This window comes from Pongo pygmaeus, chromosome 8 (assembly GCF_028885625.2).
Source record: "Pongo pygmaeus isolate AG05252 chromosome 8, NHGRI_mPonPyg2-v2.0_pri, whole genome shotgun sequence".
Taxonomy (NCBI): Eukaryota; Metazoa; Chordata; class Mammalia; order Primates; family Hominidae; genus Pongo; species Pongo pygmaeus.
The window spans coordinates 7,314,459-7,331,250 of record NC_072381.2 but is presented as its reverse complement, the minus strand read 5'-3'; the positions used below and the strand labels follow the sequence as shown (position 1 = coordinate 7,331,250).

The 16,792-nt window shown below is 43.4% G+C and overlaps 1 protein-coding gene across 10 annotated transcripts in view; it reads left to right on the top strand.

Moving 5' to 3' along the window:
- Positions 1-16,792, top strand: part of SFMBT2 (Scm like with four mbt domains 2) — a 250,273-nt gene that overhangs the window by 147,791 nt on the left and 85,690 nt on the right. For all 10 annotated transcript variants that reach the window (XR_008492091.2, XR_008492092.2, XM_054436982.2 and 7 more), the window contains one exon: positions 14,596-14,697. Coding sequence is in view for 8 of the 10 variants with exons in the window: in XM_054436982.2 (XP_054292957.1) it covers positions 14,596-14,697 (102 nt within the window). In the remaining 2 variants the exon portion in view is untranslated. The remainder of the gene's footprint in view (positions 1-14,595; positions 14,698-16,792) is intronic.

Sequence of the window (16,792 nt, the reverse complement as noted above, 5' to 3'; positions counted from 1 at the left end):
CTTTTATCTACAGAAGATGTTATTGTGGATTTAAGCCACAGTGAAATTGTTTGGAGATGGCTCCCCCACGCCCCTCCAAAAAAAATTTAAAAACCGCCAATCCTTTTGCAAGTTAGGCCGCCCGTTTAAGCCCCGTAGTACCTTTCATGAACAGACAGTTGCCAATAGCAGTGTCTCCAGGGAGGAACCTGATGTAAAGAGAAGTTTGAGCTTCTCTCTTTTAACTTTAGGACTTCAGAGGTTTGAGAGCTAATGGAAAATGAGGACCCCATGTAATAAGGGGAGCCCAGTGGTGTGGCCATGCCACCGGGCCTTGCCCTTCAGCGCTGTCACCCCTGCCCCCAGGGAGGGCACACTGAGGAGCCTGGCCTACTTTGCTGGGTGTCAATAAAAGATGTGGAGACTGTTCATTCCTGAGCTTTCTCTCTTCCGTCCTTCCGCCAGCCACCCTACTTTGAATCTGCCTGTCTCAATGACATAAAGTCAAGGATAAGATAAAATCTGCCTCCAGTTTTGTCGCCAGTGCCATTTATAACCAGAAAGGCCAGCACGAACATGTCAGATAAACCTTTACATGAATATACGATGTCCTGCACTTAACAACTTGATGAAAGGAAAGGCTAAGTTTAGGAGAGTGGAAACCTGCTTTAAAGCTCCTTAATATTTAACAAGATCTTGCACTTGTGGTGACCTGCAAAGTCTCTAGATCACAACAGGATTTATTCTTTTCCCTGCTGGCATCTGGATTCTCCTAAAAGTAAATCCATCCAGACATGCCTGCATACGTAACCCCCACTGGGCAAAGGGATCAGAACATTTGGTCATTTCGCCTGTGAGTCTGTACTGATTCAGGCACTCCCTGAGCCTCAGTCATTGCTGAGCATCCGATGATTCTGAGAGATTGCAGGTCTATAAACAATGGGACAGGGAGCAAGGCATGGCCAGAGTGTTACAAACCCTGGCTTTCTGTGCGATAAGCCACTCACCTTGAGGACGTTTTTGGAATATGTATTAACCTTTCAGACCTTTCGGGATAGCATAAAAAGGTATGAAGGAAAAACATAATTGAAGCCATAGATGAATCACAGGAACTCCAACACCATTCTCCATTGGAAAGTGTTACAGTGAATTGGTGAGCATTTCTAATGATTCGCACCCACGGGCTGCAGACCTCGTGCTGGGTACTGTGCGTGTACTATCTCACATCCCCACAGTAACTTGACTCGGGAGGCATTAGGAGTCTTACTGGTTAAGTTCAGGAATTGCCAGGCTCGGAGAAGTTAATGTCTAGTCATACCTCATACAGAGAGACCATGGATGAGCCAGTATGCACAGATGTACCTCAAACCCAAAGCTACACTTTTTTTAAAAAAAATGTTTCTTTTGTCCCAGTTTTCAGAAGTAAGCTGGGATATTTAAAGGCTGTGCAAACTCAGTATTATTATGACAAAGAACCAGAAAATGAATTCTGAGAGTATTCAGTGTTGCCTATTCAGTATGGTATTTGAACTGGAGTATGTTGCTCAACTCCTTATTACTCAGTTGCTTTTGACGAGGGCTCTCCTGGGATTTTGGCCAGGATGATCTTTTATTGTACTAAGTAACAACTGCCCCTGCCCCTTGCCAAATAACTATCTGCACTGGGGAATGTGGTAGATGCCGCCTGTGTAGAATTAGAACCAGTGGTGTAAGCCGGAAGAGTGGCCCCATTTTTCTTGTCAGTAATTGGCTTAGGAAGAGATTTGTGACCAATTTGGGTCAATAATACATGAGGACATCTGCTGGTGGTTTCTGGAATAGGTTTCCTTGCTTTGAAGAAGCAGCATAGGGAAGAGGGGGCCTTGCTCTGCCTGAGAGCCCTGGAGCTTCTGCAGCCATCTTGAGCCCACGAGGGAGGAGCTGGACTGGGGAAAGCTGTCATATTTAGGGTGTGGAAGGAGGAGGATGAAAAGAACCAAGGCCATTTCTGACATTGCTCATGGCTCTGTTCACCAGTCTTTTCTGTTCACTTGCCTTTTCTCTGGACCCCTTTGCTATGTGAGATAATGGATTTCCTTATGGTTTATACCAGGTCGAGTAGGGCTTTCTGTCTGGTCTTTGTGTGAGAAGGCCCTTTAATAAATAAAGGCTTCCTTGAGGACCAGGACCATTTTAGGTGACTGGTCTGCTTGTCTGCAGGTTGGAAATGATTGCTTACTCATTGCAAACAGAGAACCCATTGCTGCCGTAGTGGTAGTAGGCTAGTGGGTTAAGGAGTACTTGAGTTATTGTCATTGTCCTGTGCATGCAAAGCACCTCTTGTACCACCATATTGTGGTCACCATTGTTTATGGTTATTGCTGTCATTCATAACAGCATCTTTGAATTTTATACACTAGACATTCAAAGTGGAGGCAGTGGGAGGGTAACAGCAGCACCAGGTCTGCAGTGTAGACTGGCAGCACTGGGTCTGCAGTGTAGACTGGCACAAACCTAAGTGAGGATTTCCAGGTCTTGCTGAGACAGCATCAGAGTGAGTCACAATTAACAGGGATGGTTGGCACTGCTGATCACACCAAGGGGCTGAAGGGTGGGTGCTAGAGTGAGTTAATGCTGGAGACAGAGGCAGAGAGAATCCATTGATGCTGAGGAAGCTCATCAGAAGTGTAGGGGGAGGAGACCACAAGGTCAGGTGTCTCATCAACAATACCTGACTTCTCTCTTAACCGAATCTGAATCAATGGTCCTCAACTCAGGAGCCAGGGGCATGTGCCCTTCAGTGGACATGTGGCAAAGCCAGGAGACATTTCAGTTGTCCCAGGTGGGGGATGCAGTCAGCATCTAGTGGATAGACCCCAGAGATGCAGTTGCAACATCCTACAGTGGCAGAACAGCCCCCCAACAAAGAATCTGGCCCCCAAAGGCCAATAGTGTTGAGGCTGACCATCCCTGTTTCTCACCTGGAAAGTGGTTGAGGGAGGGAAGCCGAGGGCAGCTGGGGTGTGAGGAAGGCTCTGGAGACTGAAGCTGTTATTAGATCCAGTCTGGGCTGCCTGGCAGTGGGTACTTTACAGTGGGGGGGCTTCCCACCTGTGGCAGAGCACATAGAGGGGTTTGCAAGCTCTCTGTGTTTACTGGCCTCCACATTGGTGTCTGGGAAGGGCAGAACAGAAGCTCAGACTGCTGGGTAGAGAAGTTTTGCACCTTCCCAGCTCTTGCTTCTTTCTGTGAAGCATGCTGGCGTCATGTTTCCATGACAGCAGTTGAGTTAATGCATTTAGGGGCCCCCTCAACGTCCACCACATCCTGCCTGTTGTAAATTGTGTGGTTCAGGTTGTAATCTATGATACTACGGTACTAAATTTCTCATTACCGTTTTTGAACTTGATTGAATGCACAACTACTAGATAAAATCGCTCTTTACCTCTGTAAGTAAAAAATAGAAATGTTTATTAGTGTTCAGCAATAGATTTTAAAATTACATTTTTGTTACAAATACTTCACTGGCTAAATTGAAATCAGTGTGATCAAATTGAAATGTCATAATACTATTGATTTAATAAATGCTGGCCTCCTAATATCTGTTTTTCAATGAAACTAGTATTACGGAGTAATTTTCTAATGAACATCTGAGCACTAGGTCATTGGTAAAACAAAAGAAGAATGATATCATAAATGGTTTGGATGGTTTTTTCAGTGGGACCTGGCATGCTGATACGAATAGAGGAATTAAAGCATAGTTCATTATATATTAATTTGAATGTAATACTAACTAAAATCTTCCATTGACTTCACTGAAGCCTAGTCTTAGAAATTATGCAAATTAATGGAGGCCTTGAAAAGAAGCACATGCAATATTTGAGTTCCCTCTGGACCAAAAAACTGGCATGTTGGAACTGGAAAAATTATATACTGTGCAGTATTTTTGTGTAAGTACAATACACTAAAAGATTTTGTTACTTAAAAAAACTGGGCAGGGTGAATCCTATATCTGTTTTTTGTTTATTTTATTGTATATCCAAATAAGCCGAAAGGAAGAAGCAAAGAACCGAAGGTTGACACTGAGATTGCTGCTGCAGAAAGAGAATTTCCTGTAGCCTTTGATTGTGGAACTCAAGTTAAGAATGTGGTTCCTGGAGCCAGGCACGGTGGCTCACGCCTGTAATCCCAGCACTTTGGGATGCTGAGGCGGTTGGATTGCTTGAACCCAGGAGTTTGAGACCAGCCTGAGCAACATGGCAAAACCCCATCTCTACAAAAAATACAAAAAATTAGCCAAGTATGGTGGTGCACACCTGTAGTCCCAGCTACCCGGGAGGCTGAGGTGGAAGTATTGCTTGAGCCCGGGAGGCGGAGGTTGCAGCAAGCCCTGATTGCATCATTGCACTTCAGCCTGGGTGGCAGAGACCCTATCTCAATGAAAAAAAAATTTGGTTTCTGCATAAGGATGATTTCACTGCCTTTTTGTTTTTACATGGAAATCCTCACCAAGTACATTTTAATTTTGTTGTATTAATTAATGAGAACTTGTTCTCCCCTGTGCCACATCTTTCACAATTTTATATCATGCGAGATGTATTTATCTAACGAAGTGGGGATGGGAAGAGGCATTAGCTATTTTCGGAGTCTGTGATAGCCACATAATGACATTTTAAGAGCATAAGCTTCGGTTCTTCAAGCCCCTCAAGTAAATGGAGATGAGTCAAGTTCAGGCAGGCCCGGCAGACATGAATGTTCTTTCTTTTCTGTCTTCTCTTTCTCCTGTCTCTCCATTAGTAGTACTCTCCATTGCTGTCTGTAGATTAATACAGCCACGTGTATACTGTATTTTATAAAGAACTTTACTGTTCACCCTGAAGCTTTGGCACCTGCCAGAGACATGAGTTGCTGCTGACTCATGATGACTATGTCCAGGCAGGTGTGTTTCTCCCGCAGCGATGGTTCACTCCTCCTGAATCAGGTGCTGTCCCTTTCCAGGCACAGCAACCACTGCCAAGGCAAGGACGTCATCAGAGGCAGATATTGAAAGTGGTGGGTGACTGTGGGTAGTGAGTGCACCCAGGGCGGGCTCTCAGGTTGCGGGATCCTCCTGACCCCTGTTTTAAGTGAAAAAAGTGAGACATGAGCCAAAACTATAAAGTCAGGACACCAAGATATTGCAGTTTGTCCATACTCCTTTTTCCAGCATGATACTCTACTTCCTGTTTCTCACTGCACAGTTCTTTCCCTTCCCTTCCCTTCCCTCCCCTTCCCTTCCCTTCCCTTCTCTCCCCTCCTCTCCCCTCCCCTCCCCTCCCCTCCCCTCCCCTCCCCTCCCCTCCCTTTCCTTCCCTTCCTTTTTCCTGTTTCTTTTTCTTTTCTTTTCAGACGGAGTCTCGCTCTGACACCCAGGCTGGAGTGCAGTGGCGTGATATCTGCTCATTGTAATATCCGCCTCCTGGGTTCAAGCGATTCCCCTGCCTCAGCCTCCCCAGTAGCTGGGATTACAGGCACCCACTGCCACACCCAGCTAATTTTTATATTTTTAGTAGAGATGGGGTTTCATAATGTAGGCCAGGCTGGTCCCAAACTCCTGACCTCAGTGATTTTCTAAGTAAATTTCCAGCTTCTCAGGGTCAGGAATCACATCAACTACTTCCTGTGCGTCCATTGTAGGATGGTGCCTATCACATGGTATTTAAAATACCAGTCACAGGTTGGGGTTGATGTGGACTTTGCAGCCAGCCATGTGTACTAGATTAACCACATTGATCAGAGTAACCTGTCTTGGTTAACATTGATAACATCGCATGGAAGTCGGTATCGATAGAGGATAATTGAAGCACCGTGGACATTTTGCTGCACATATTTCCTAAATCTTCATTGCTTACTGTACAAACACACGAAAGTAGCCATGGTATTTGTTAATCGTTGATGAAGGCTGTGACTGGCTGTAGATAAATATTTTGGAAGTAATTTTTAGGGCCGGAATGCACTCATACACTTTTTTCTTAAGCCACTGAAAAGTGCGAGGAATTAACAGCAAAACTTGGAGGTTTTAAGCAAATGATCAGTGTAACTATCACTTTTTTTTTTTTTGTCTATGCGTGCTTTAGTATTTATTTATTTATTTATTTATTTTATTATACTTTCAGTTTTAGGGTACATGTGCACGATGTGCAGGCTAGTTACATATGTATACTTGTGCCATGTTGGTGTGCTACACCCAGTAGCTCATCATTTAACATTAGGTATACCTCCAAACGCTATTCCTCCCCCCTCCCCACACCCCACAACAGGCCCCGGTGTGTGACGTTCCCCTTCCTGTGTCCATGTGTTCTCTTTGTTCAGTTCCCACCTGTATTTTTAACTTAGCAATAGCTCTCTTTGAAAGAAAATTTTAGGGGGCTCTAGGTAGGTTGTACGTTGTAATGGTATTGTTGGCTTGTACTAACTATTGATTTTTTTAAATCCTTTTTGGTCATTGTTCCGTGGTCTGTTATATAACCTAGTGGCTAGAGGGTGGGCTCAGACTGAATCAGGCTGCTTGGGTTTGAAGCCTGGCTTCTCTGGGTAGCTGTGTGCCCTTGCTTAGGTAATTTCATCTCTCTGCATCTTAATTTCCTCCCGCAAGAGGGATTCCACCCCACAGTCTGTGTCAGCGGAAAATGACCATGCGGGGAGCATGCCTGCCAGTATTTACAACATGTTAGCTGTTTCTGTCCACTTGATATTACAGCCTGAGCATCTCTTATCCAAATTGCCTGGGACCAGATGTGTCTCCGGGTTCATATTTTGGAATATTTGCAGTACATTTGCCTGTTGAGCATCTGAAAACCTGAAATAGAAAAGGCTCCCATGAGCATTTCCTATGAGCGTCTTGTGGGCCCTCAAAAAATTTCGCGTTTGGGGCTTGGGATTTTCAGAGTTGGGATTCCAGTTTGTATACACAGAACCTAGTTCGTCTCAGCACAGAGTTACTACATCTTAGTAGGAGAGTGAGAACTGCTCAGGCTCTGGAGGGAGTAAAGCCGATGAAACCAGGGTGCAGAAAGAAGTTGATGTAGACAGAACCACTTTTACCATGTCAGTCTGCTGAAAATAAGGTTCCCTGAAGAGAGATTGCTGCAGTAGCCTGTTAAGACAGTCCTCCAATAAAATGAATGGCATTTTACTTTTGATCAATATAAAACTACTTTAGGGCAAAAATAAAAATGGGTAGTGATGAATGTAGATGGGAATGACATTGCTGGCATTTATTAAAGGAGAGTAGTTTTTCTGTACACAATTTGACCAGACTCCAGTACTCTTAAGTAAACAATATTTCTTTAATGTGACAGGCATATTTGTAAATCTACTAAGGACTTAGTAATATATCCTGATAACAGGAAAACATCATTCTTGATCCAATAATTGCAAAGTGTGAATGATTCTCTAGAGCTTTGCAAAAGCCAAGAATGTCTCTTTCAAACGACAGTGAATTTTCCATTATCTCTCAGTACATAATCGGTTTGGCGAATCATCTTTAGGACCCAGGAAGTCTCTCTGTCCTTAACATTGAGGATGATTAGTTGGGTGTTTGTGTAAATGAATGTATGCCCTCTGACTGCATTAACAGCCCAAAGTAAGTGGTCTGGGGTGATTAGATTTGTTTTTCAATGAGAATAGCTGCATCTTTTCTCATATACTAATATGGATGGACATTTACACCACAGAACTCAGCAGTTCTGTCTATTGGCTTATTTGGAAATTCGCTGGTGTTGAATTCTTCAATTATCATAAAAACTTGTTATTCCTTAGGAGTGTCAAGTGACTTCTTTTGCCTTTTAGATCATATTTCAGTGCTTCCATCCAGTATCCAGAGCCCAGTCTCCATGCATAAATTCACTGTGCCACCTTCCCAGAATCTTTTTTTTTTGAGACGGAGTCTTGCTGTGTCACCAGGCTTGAGTGCGGTGGCTCGATCTCTGCTCACTGCAACCTCTGCCTACCGGGTTCAAGTGATTCTCCTGCCTCAGCCTCCCAAGTAGCTGGGACTACAGGTGCACACCACCATGCCCAGCTAATTTCTGTATTTTTTTTTTTTTTTTTTTTTTTTTTTAGTAGAGACGGGGTTTCACCATGTTGGCCAGGATGGTCTCGATCTCTTGACCTCATGATCTACCTGCCTCAGCCTCCCAAAGTGCTCGGATTACAGACGTGAGCCACCATGCCTGGCCCCCAGAATCTTTTATCATCCTGAGTCACATGATTTTTGTCTTCCAAATTAAGCTTCACTCCTATAAATCTTTTGACTACTGTGATCATCGTGATACTTCGTTTTTATATGCTAGAAGTAAAAAAAAATTGTTCTGAAGTTCCTTCTCAGTCTGGATCTCCCATAGCTGTTCTTGCCTGTCTTTTCCTTCTCCCTTTGACAAATGGAGGATGTTCTGTGTATTCCATGCAATAGCTGTTAGTCTCCTGTGCGGTACCTCAGTGGTTTCTGATCAGTGCTTATTGGATGAATGATAGAATATAGGACTGGAATGGATGTCAAGACATCATCGGGTTTTTGTCATCCCTTCAGTTTAATTTGATAAATATTTATTGAAGCCTTTCTTGGGTGAGCCACGTAGCATAAATGAGGGAGTTTGGCATTTACTGGAAAGTTCTGCACATACAGCATGGATATCTTTCATGTTTTTTAAAGTTCTCCAATGGCCAGAAGTTTCAGTGGCAAACCCCGTCAGAAAATATTGTCACGCTCTTGCAGTAAAACACTTCTGAAAATGTCATTCATGAATAATATAAACATTAGAGTAGCAGGTTTAGCCAAACTCTTAATTGTTTTGTCTTTATTCTTGAGTCTTCTCAATTTCCGTTACACTGACTTAGCTTTCAAACTGATGGGATTTCTACATGGTCATAGAGGGAATTTTTTTTTTTTGGATGTTGATTAGAAAGTGATTTTCAGAAAGGGAAAGTTAGGGCTGGAAGATACAGCAATGTATTTTATAGCTTCCAAATTTATTTCTGAAATACAGAGTTGAAGTTCAGTAGGATAAGATATGTGGCTATTTATCCCATTACTGGGTATATACCCAAAAGACTATAAACCATGCTGCTATAAAGACACATGCACACACGTATGTTTATTGCGGCTCTATTCACAATAGCAAAGACTTGGAACCAACCCAAATGTCCAACAATGATAGACTGGATTAAGAAAATGTGGCACATATACACCATGGAATACTATGCAGCCATAAAAAATGATGAGTTCATGTCCTCTGTAGGGACATAGATGAAATTGGAAATCATCATTCTCAGTAAACTATCGCAAGAACAAAAAACCAAACACCACATATTCTCACTCATTGGTGGGAATTGAACAATGAGAACACATGGACACAGGAAGGGGAACATCACACTCTGGGGACTGTTGTGGGGTGGGGGAAGGGGGGAAGGATAGCATTAGGAGATATACCTAAAGCTAAATGACCAGTTAATGGGTGCAGCACACCAGCATGGCACATGTATACATATGTAGCTAACCTGCACATTGTGCACATGTACACTTAAAGTATAATAATAAAAAAAATAAATAAAAAGGTATGTGGCTATTTGAGGCCAGACTACAAATACCTGTGTTTGGATGCTGCGACCTCTCAGAATGTCTGGCTTCTTTTTTCAGTATATGAAACAAGAGTGTTTAAGGGGTTTTGTGTAGTTTGGAAGGAAAAACATGCATTTCTGTGAGTAAGAAGTGTCTTGACTATAACTTATGAACTGTTTTTACCCACAGCATTTCTAACGTCACGTGTGTGGGTTTTTTCCACACCAACCAGTTCTTCAACTCTCTGCACAGCAAGTGAATATCCTGCAGTTTAATTCATTTCTGACACTATCTGAAAGCAGTGCAGACCCCAAAAGTGAAGGGTTCGGTACCACAAGATGCCTCCACTTTGATGCCAGTCACAAGTCCTGGGCTTCCTGTACTTGATGGCTATAAATTAGGGTTCCTGAAACCCCCTCCTCGGATTTGATAGTTTTCCAGAAGGTCTCACAGAGCAGTTTCCTTACTATTACCTGTTTATTGTAAAGGGTACCATACCGGATGCAAATGAACAGCCAAATGGAAGAGGTGCCCGCGGTGAGAGCTGGAAGGGGGTCCCAGGCACCGGGGCTTCTGACCCTGTGGATTTGGGGTGCCCCCACCTCCTGGCACATGGAAGTGTTCATCAACTTGAAAAACCCCAACTCTGTCATTTAGGGTGTTCATGGGAGTTTCAGTATGTAGGCACGATTGATTAAATCTTTGGCCATTGGTAATGAACTCCATATCCAGCTCTTCTCCCCTCCCTAGTGATTGTGGGGTGGAAATGAACTTACAACCCTCTCTAATTATGCCTTGGGCTTTCTGGACATGAGTCCCCACCCTGAAGCTGTTTAGGGACCCACCAAGAATGGACCCATTAGAACAAAAGAGCTCCTGTCACCTGGGAAATCCCACAGGATTTAGGAGTCCTGTACCAGGGACAAAGACCAATATACATTTACCACACAGCTGAAATCCGGGAGAAATAATTTAAGTTGTAGGAGATCAGAGCCAAGACTGACAGAGGGAAAACTAGTTTCTAAAATTTTTGGAATAATGTTCACTGAGCATTATTCTTAAACTGTTTAAGAATATTTTAATGTCATGCTATTTTTATTTTCATCGTGCATTCACCATGCATGGTTTTGATGTTTATGTTCATTGTTATAGATGAGCAAAGATGGGAAGTTTGATGATGGACATTCGAGCACAGGACACTCTGGGAAAAAAGGAAGAGATTGTGTGTTGTCTGCAGGAAGCGGAAGTGATCCCCTCTTAACCTAGAGATGTAATTAGATGTAGAGGACACTGAAGTCATTACCCATAAGCATTTCCAATACAGTCCGCAGCCCTGAGTGGACAGGGTTATCTCAGGGACACATTGCTGTCTGCTGTATTTCCAAGGAGCGGCAGCGACTGCCTGGTGTCTGCTAGATGACCGTGAACACAGGAAGTCCACAGAAAGGGCAGGGCTCCTGGGGACACAGAGTTTCCACACAGCATGGGGAGCTATGATTGACAGACCTTCCCAGAGGACTTGGAGTGTGGGATAAAAGATGGGTGCGGATTTGGCTAAAGACTCCAAGTCAGCGGTCAAGGTCAGGCTGAGGGCCTGGGATGTAGAAAGGGCTTGGGGTTGTGGGTAAACCCTACTTAGAAAGCTGACTCTACTCAGAGAGCAAAGGTTGGAGCAAGAGTTCTGTGGAGCAGAGAGAAGCACAGAATCTGGAATGGAGGGAATGAAGAGGGTGGGTAGACCAGAAGCCCCATGGCTGTCAGGATGCCCCTAGAGCAGAGACTCTCAGGAGAGCCGGGGTGATAGAGGCAGCCAGGGAGAAGACCCATGCCTGTCCCCATGCACCAGACCTCAGGAATGCCTCACCCTGTGGCTGCAGCTGGTGAGGGGCAGGCTGCAGGAGGAAGGGGGTCCTGCACAGAGAGGAGGCTCCTGAGAAACACTGACATTCATCTGTTAACCATTACTTATAGTTATGAATGTGCCGGGAGTGACTGAGGGCACCTCTGAGTTGTCAAACAGCGTAATAATGACTGCTTAGACTTGCTGAGTTCATTCAGGCCATGTTTTATTATATCATAATTCTATAATAATTCCCCTTTTCCAAAGATGAAAGGGTTTGTACTTAAATGGAGAAGGATATTTACCTGCAAAAGCCATGATTGGGACTCACTTCCCGCTGATGGGTACTGGGGACAGCAGTGTCTGACAGGAACATTCACTTTTTGAGATGGAGTCTTGCTCTGTCGCCCAGGCTGGAGTGCAGTGGTGTGATCTTGGCTCATTGCAACCTCTGCCTCCCAGGCTCAAATGATTCTCCTGCCTCAGCCTCCCAGGTAGCTGGGATTACAGGCTCCTCCACCACACTCAGCTATTTTCTGTATTTTTGGTAGAGACAGGGTTTCACTATATTGGCCAGGCTGGTCTCGAACTCCTGACCTCGTGATCCGCCCGCCTCAGCCTCCCAAAGTGCTGGGATTACAGGTGGAAGCCACTGCATCCAGCCCACTTTTAATCTTTTTTTTTAATGTTTAATTTTTTTTATTGGTACATAATAGATGTACATACTTTGGGGCACATGTGATTAATACATTCATATAATTTGTAAAGATCAAATCAGTATAATTGAGATACATATCACCTTAAATATTTGTCTTTTCTTTGTGCTAGAAACATTCAAATTAACTTTGAATCTTTGAATTCAGATGCTAGCTGAATGTTGGTTTAGTTGTGATGTCTTCTCACCTGTGGCTTCTGGCCCTGCCTGGACATTATGGCTGGTGTGTGTTAATCCACATTCGCTCTCTGTACAGTAGCCTTCGATTCCTTCTGTTTCCTGATTTGCCTTCCTCAAGCCACCTTTAAAAATAAATGTTTTGGAATCAAAACCACAAGGAGATACCATCTCATACCAGTAAGAATGGCTGTTATTAAAAAGTCAAACAAACGACAGATGCTGGCGAGGCCGTGGAGAACAGGGAACACTTACACACTGCTGGTGGGAATGTAAATTAGTTCACTCACTGTGAAAGCAGTTTTGAGATTTCTCGACTTAAAACAGCTACCATTCAACCCAGCAATCTCATTGGTGGCTGTATACCCAAAGGAAAGCACATCATTCTATCAAAAAGACACATGCACTCACACATTCATTGCAGCGCTATTCACGATAGCAAAGGCATGGAATCAACCAAAGTGCCCATCAGTGATGGACTGGATAAAGAAAATGTGGTACATATATACTATGGAATATTACATAGCCATAAGAAAGAATGCAAGTATGTTCTTTGCAGCAACATGGATGGAGCTGAAGGCCGTTATTGTTAGCAAACTAATGCAGGATCAGAAAGCCAAATACCTCATGTTCTCGCTTAGAAGTGCGAGCTAAACCTTGAGCACACGCGGACGTAAACATGGGACCAATAGACACTGGAGACTACTAGAGGGGAGGGGGGAAATGAGTCATGGGTCGAAAAGTTACCTATTGGGTACTATGTTCACTACCTGAGTATAGTATGCCCATGTAACAAACCTGTGTATGTACCCCTGTATCTAAAATAAAAGCTAAAAATAAATAAATTAAAGGCTTTGTTTGCAACATAAACAATGCAAATCATCACCTGCACCTATTTCCTTATACTTTTCCTTATGCGTATAATTTTTATAAAGTGTGGATTGTAAATTCTTAAGGAATTTGTAAATGTTTGGAGTGGCCAGTTCCTTTGATTGGGTTTTGTCGTATTTGACCGCATCCTGTCTTGTTCTGATTAATGTCCTCTTTGGACATGGCCCCAGCATTCCTCATGCATCCCCCAATACAGAGACCTTTGCAGACTGCCCTGGGGACATGAAAAATGAAAGGGTCCATGCAGTTCTATAGGCGTTTACATTCTGTTACCTTGGCAGCTCGGTGCACTGGTTGAGAGTTTTATAAGCAGTTCTTCTAGTCTGATCTCCTGTTGGACACTGATGGTACTAACCAGCTTTTGGGGGCTTTGGGGAAACAGGCACTGCCGGACTGGACACTATGCAGTCCTCAGAGTTTGATATAGAGTGGCGTCGTTGGAGTAATTAAAAACCCACTTTAGATTTGCAGGTAAAAGAAAGTAACAGGTCCCCAGATATTTTTGTACTTTACACCCAATTGATGTATTTGGAAATCGCAGGATTTATTTGCAGCTATTATTTCCTCAGGGACAGACTGCAAATACATTTATTTATCCACTGCTGTTTATCCAGACTGTGAGTTATGAGGTGACCTCCATCTCCGCAAGATAAATTCTGGTATCCGGAGTCCAGCCAACCTCCTCTATTGCTGTGTAGCTGAAGTGGATATTGAAATTTGTTTTCTTAGGAGGCAGGAAAGCCCCATCTCTCTCACATAAGGTTGCTGTGAGCAGGTTATAAAACTGCCAGACCCCTATTAGGAATGGGGTGTTGCTCACCTTTATTGAGTAGGAGACAGGTTCTAATCATCTGTGGGGCAGATTTGGATTCTTACCCGCAGGCATCTCTAAGATCATGGGATCTTGAGTACCCCTACCTGGACTCGTACCGGTAAGCTGTGTGCCAGCTTACTCCCAGTAACTGGCAAGCTGTGTGCTCTTAGACACGGGAGGTGGGGGCAGACCGTGGGTACAGGGTGCTGACTGAAGCCCTGAGATGTGACTCCAGTAGCGAGAGACCTGGTTTTCTGAAGACACCCTGCTGTGTTGGGATGACAGATTGCCCCCCTTACTCCGCTGTGCTTCAGTTAATAGCACCGAGGACGAGCAAAACAGTGTAATATGAATTTTTGCTTAGCGTCAATTTAAGCATGGCTGGGAAGCCTTGTTGCCTCTCCCTTGGAAAAGCAATTTAGCCTGCAGAAAATAATTAAATCTGTGGTATCTGGCAATCATTAGAAATTCGAAACGGGAAAGGTTAATTGTTTCCATAAGATTTTGGTTGCCCAATAAAATGCTCCAGGAGCGCATCCGGACAGTGGCTGAGGTCATTTACAATACCGTGGCTTTCAATATTTTCATCTTTCTCCCTGCAGGATCATGCAGATTTGCGAAGCCATTTCTTCACAGTTGGGATAAAGCTTGAGACAGTGAATATGTGCGAGCCCTTTTACATCTCTCCTGCATCGGTGACTAAGGTGGGTTTTCCTCCCTCGCTCTTCGACCCAACCCCTAGAGTGGATCAGATTAAGCCTTTCAACTCAAAGACGACCAGATGAAATATATTCGTGCAAGGCTATCAGCAATGCCAGGCGAAGCTAAAGAAGATTGCCGCCCCTCCAGTCCAGCGCTGCTTTAAGCTGTGTTTATTACTGGTGGCACAGAGTGACTCTAATCAGATGCCCCCTCTTATCATGGATAGGGTGAATTTTCCTTGTCTTCTGCTAGTTGTCCACTGACGAGTTGCATGTTGTAATCATTACAAGGGTAATTTGTTCTTCCTGCACAGGTAGTAGTAAATATGATCTGTTTATACTTGGAAAATACATGAAAATGGTGCAAAGCAAATTCTCACCTCCCATGTCTAGCATTTGTGTTCTTTTTCTCATCTACCCTCGTTAACTAAAGAAAAACTCATGCTTCTAAGATCTACAGATTCAGAATAAAATTACCTTTTAACATAAAGACAATTTTATAATGATCTGTTAGTCCTTGAAGATTGTAATATCCCAGCAGGTCATGGTGGCTCACATCTATAATCCCAGCACTTTGGGAGGCCAAGGTGGAAGGATCACTTGAGCCCAGGAGTTCAAAACCAGCCCGGGTAACATAGGGAGACCCTGTCTCTACAAACAATAAAACATTTTTAAAAAAGAGTATAATATCCATTCCCCATTAAATAAGTTTTAATGACATAACCTCTGGTAAAATCAAAATTGCTTGTTTCTACCTTAAGTATTCTCTTACAAATGGTGTGGGAAACTTAGCATTCTTGGCCAGTGTGTGTTTTGGTGAATGGTCTTTTGTGTACTTCACTAGGAGAATTTAATTAAAGATTTAAATCTGTTTTAATTTCTTTTTCTTAAGGATATGGGTTTCCTTTAAGGAAAATCACTTTTCATGCAGTGATTAGTGTTTGTTATTTGAGTCATGAATTTTTAAAAATTTATGATTTGGTAACACTTGAGGAATTTAGTAGTGATAATGTATTATAGAATATGGAAATTGGTTATAAAAATGAAATGCTTTCTAAATGTTTTTTCTTTAGTGAACATAAATTATTTTTATAACCATTAAAGTAGCTTATTTCAAGGATAACTTTAGGAGCTGGGCACAGTGACTCATGCCTGTAATCCGGGCACTTTGGGAGGCTGAGGTGGGATGATCACCTGAGGTCAGGAGTTTGAGACCAGCCTGGCCAATAGGGTGAAATCCCGTCTCTACCAAAAATACAAAAATTAGCCAGGTATGGTGGTGCATGCCTGTAATCCCAGCTTCTTGGGAGGCTGAGGCAGGAGAATCGCTTGAACCTGGGAAGCAGAGGTTGTAGTGAGCTGAAATCTTGCCACTGCACTCCAGCCTGGGTGACAAAGTGAGACTCCATCTCAAAACAAACGAACAATAACAAAAACAAAAAGAAACTTTAAATATTTAAGGTTATTTATTTAAAGAAAAATATATTGGCTTTTGCTTTATAATCTGGAGGTTGAAAGTCGTGTATTCCTGATTAGCATCCATTAAAAACCTTTTGTTTGAAATGGCCTTTGGGGTTCTTTACTGTGTGTCCTGCCAGTTGTCGGATATTTTTCCAAAATGGACAAATGGTACCCTGTTGAATCCTAGCCAGAATTCCCCTTTGTTCCGTTAGTGGGTGCTGCAGTCATGCCAGCTGCCCATCTGTCTGCAGATGTATCACACTACAGAGTCACTTCACCTGGTATTTATCAATTAAACTCAAAAGAGTTGATGTGCATAGCCTGTCAGCGGTAGCATCTCTCACCGTTCTTTTTTTTTCTTTTTTTTTTTTTCCTGAGACGGAGTCTTGCTCCGTCACCCAGGCTAGAGTGCAGTGACATGATCTCGGCTCACTACAACCTCTGCCTCCCAGGTTCAAGCTATTCTCCTGCCTCAGCCTCCCGAGTAGCTGGGATTATAGATGCCTGCCACCGCGCCTGGCTAAATTTTGTGTTTTCAGTAGAGATGGGGTTTCACCATCTTGACCAGGCTGGTCTCGAACTCCTGACCTTGTGATCCGCCCGCCTCAGCCTCCCAAAGTGCTGGGATTATAGGCAT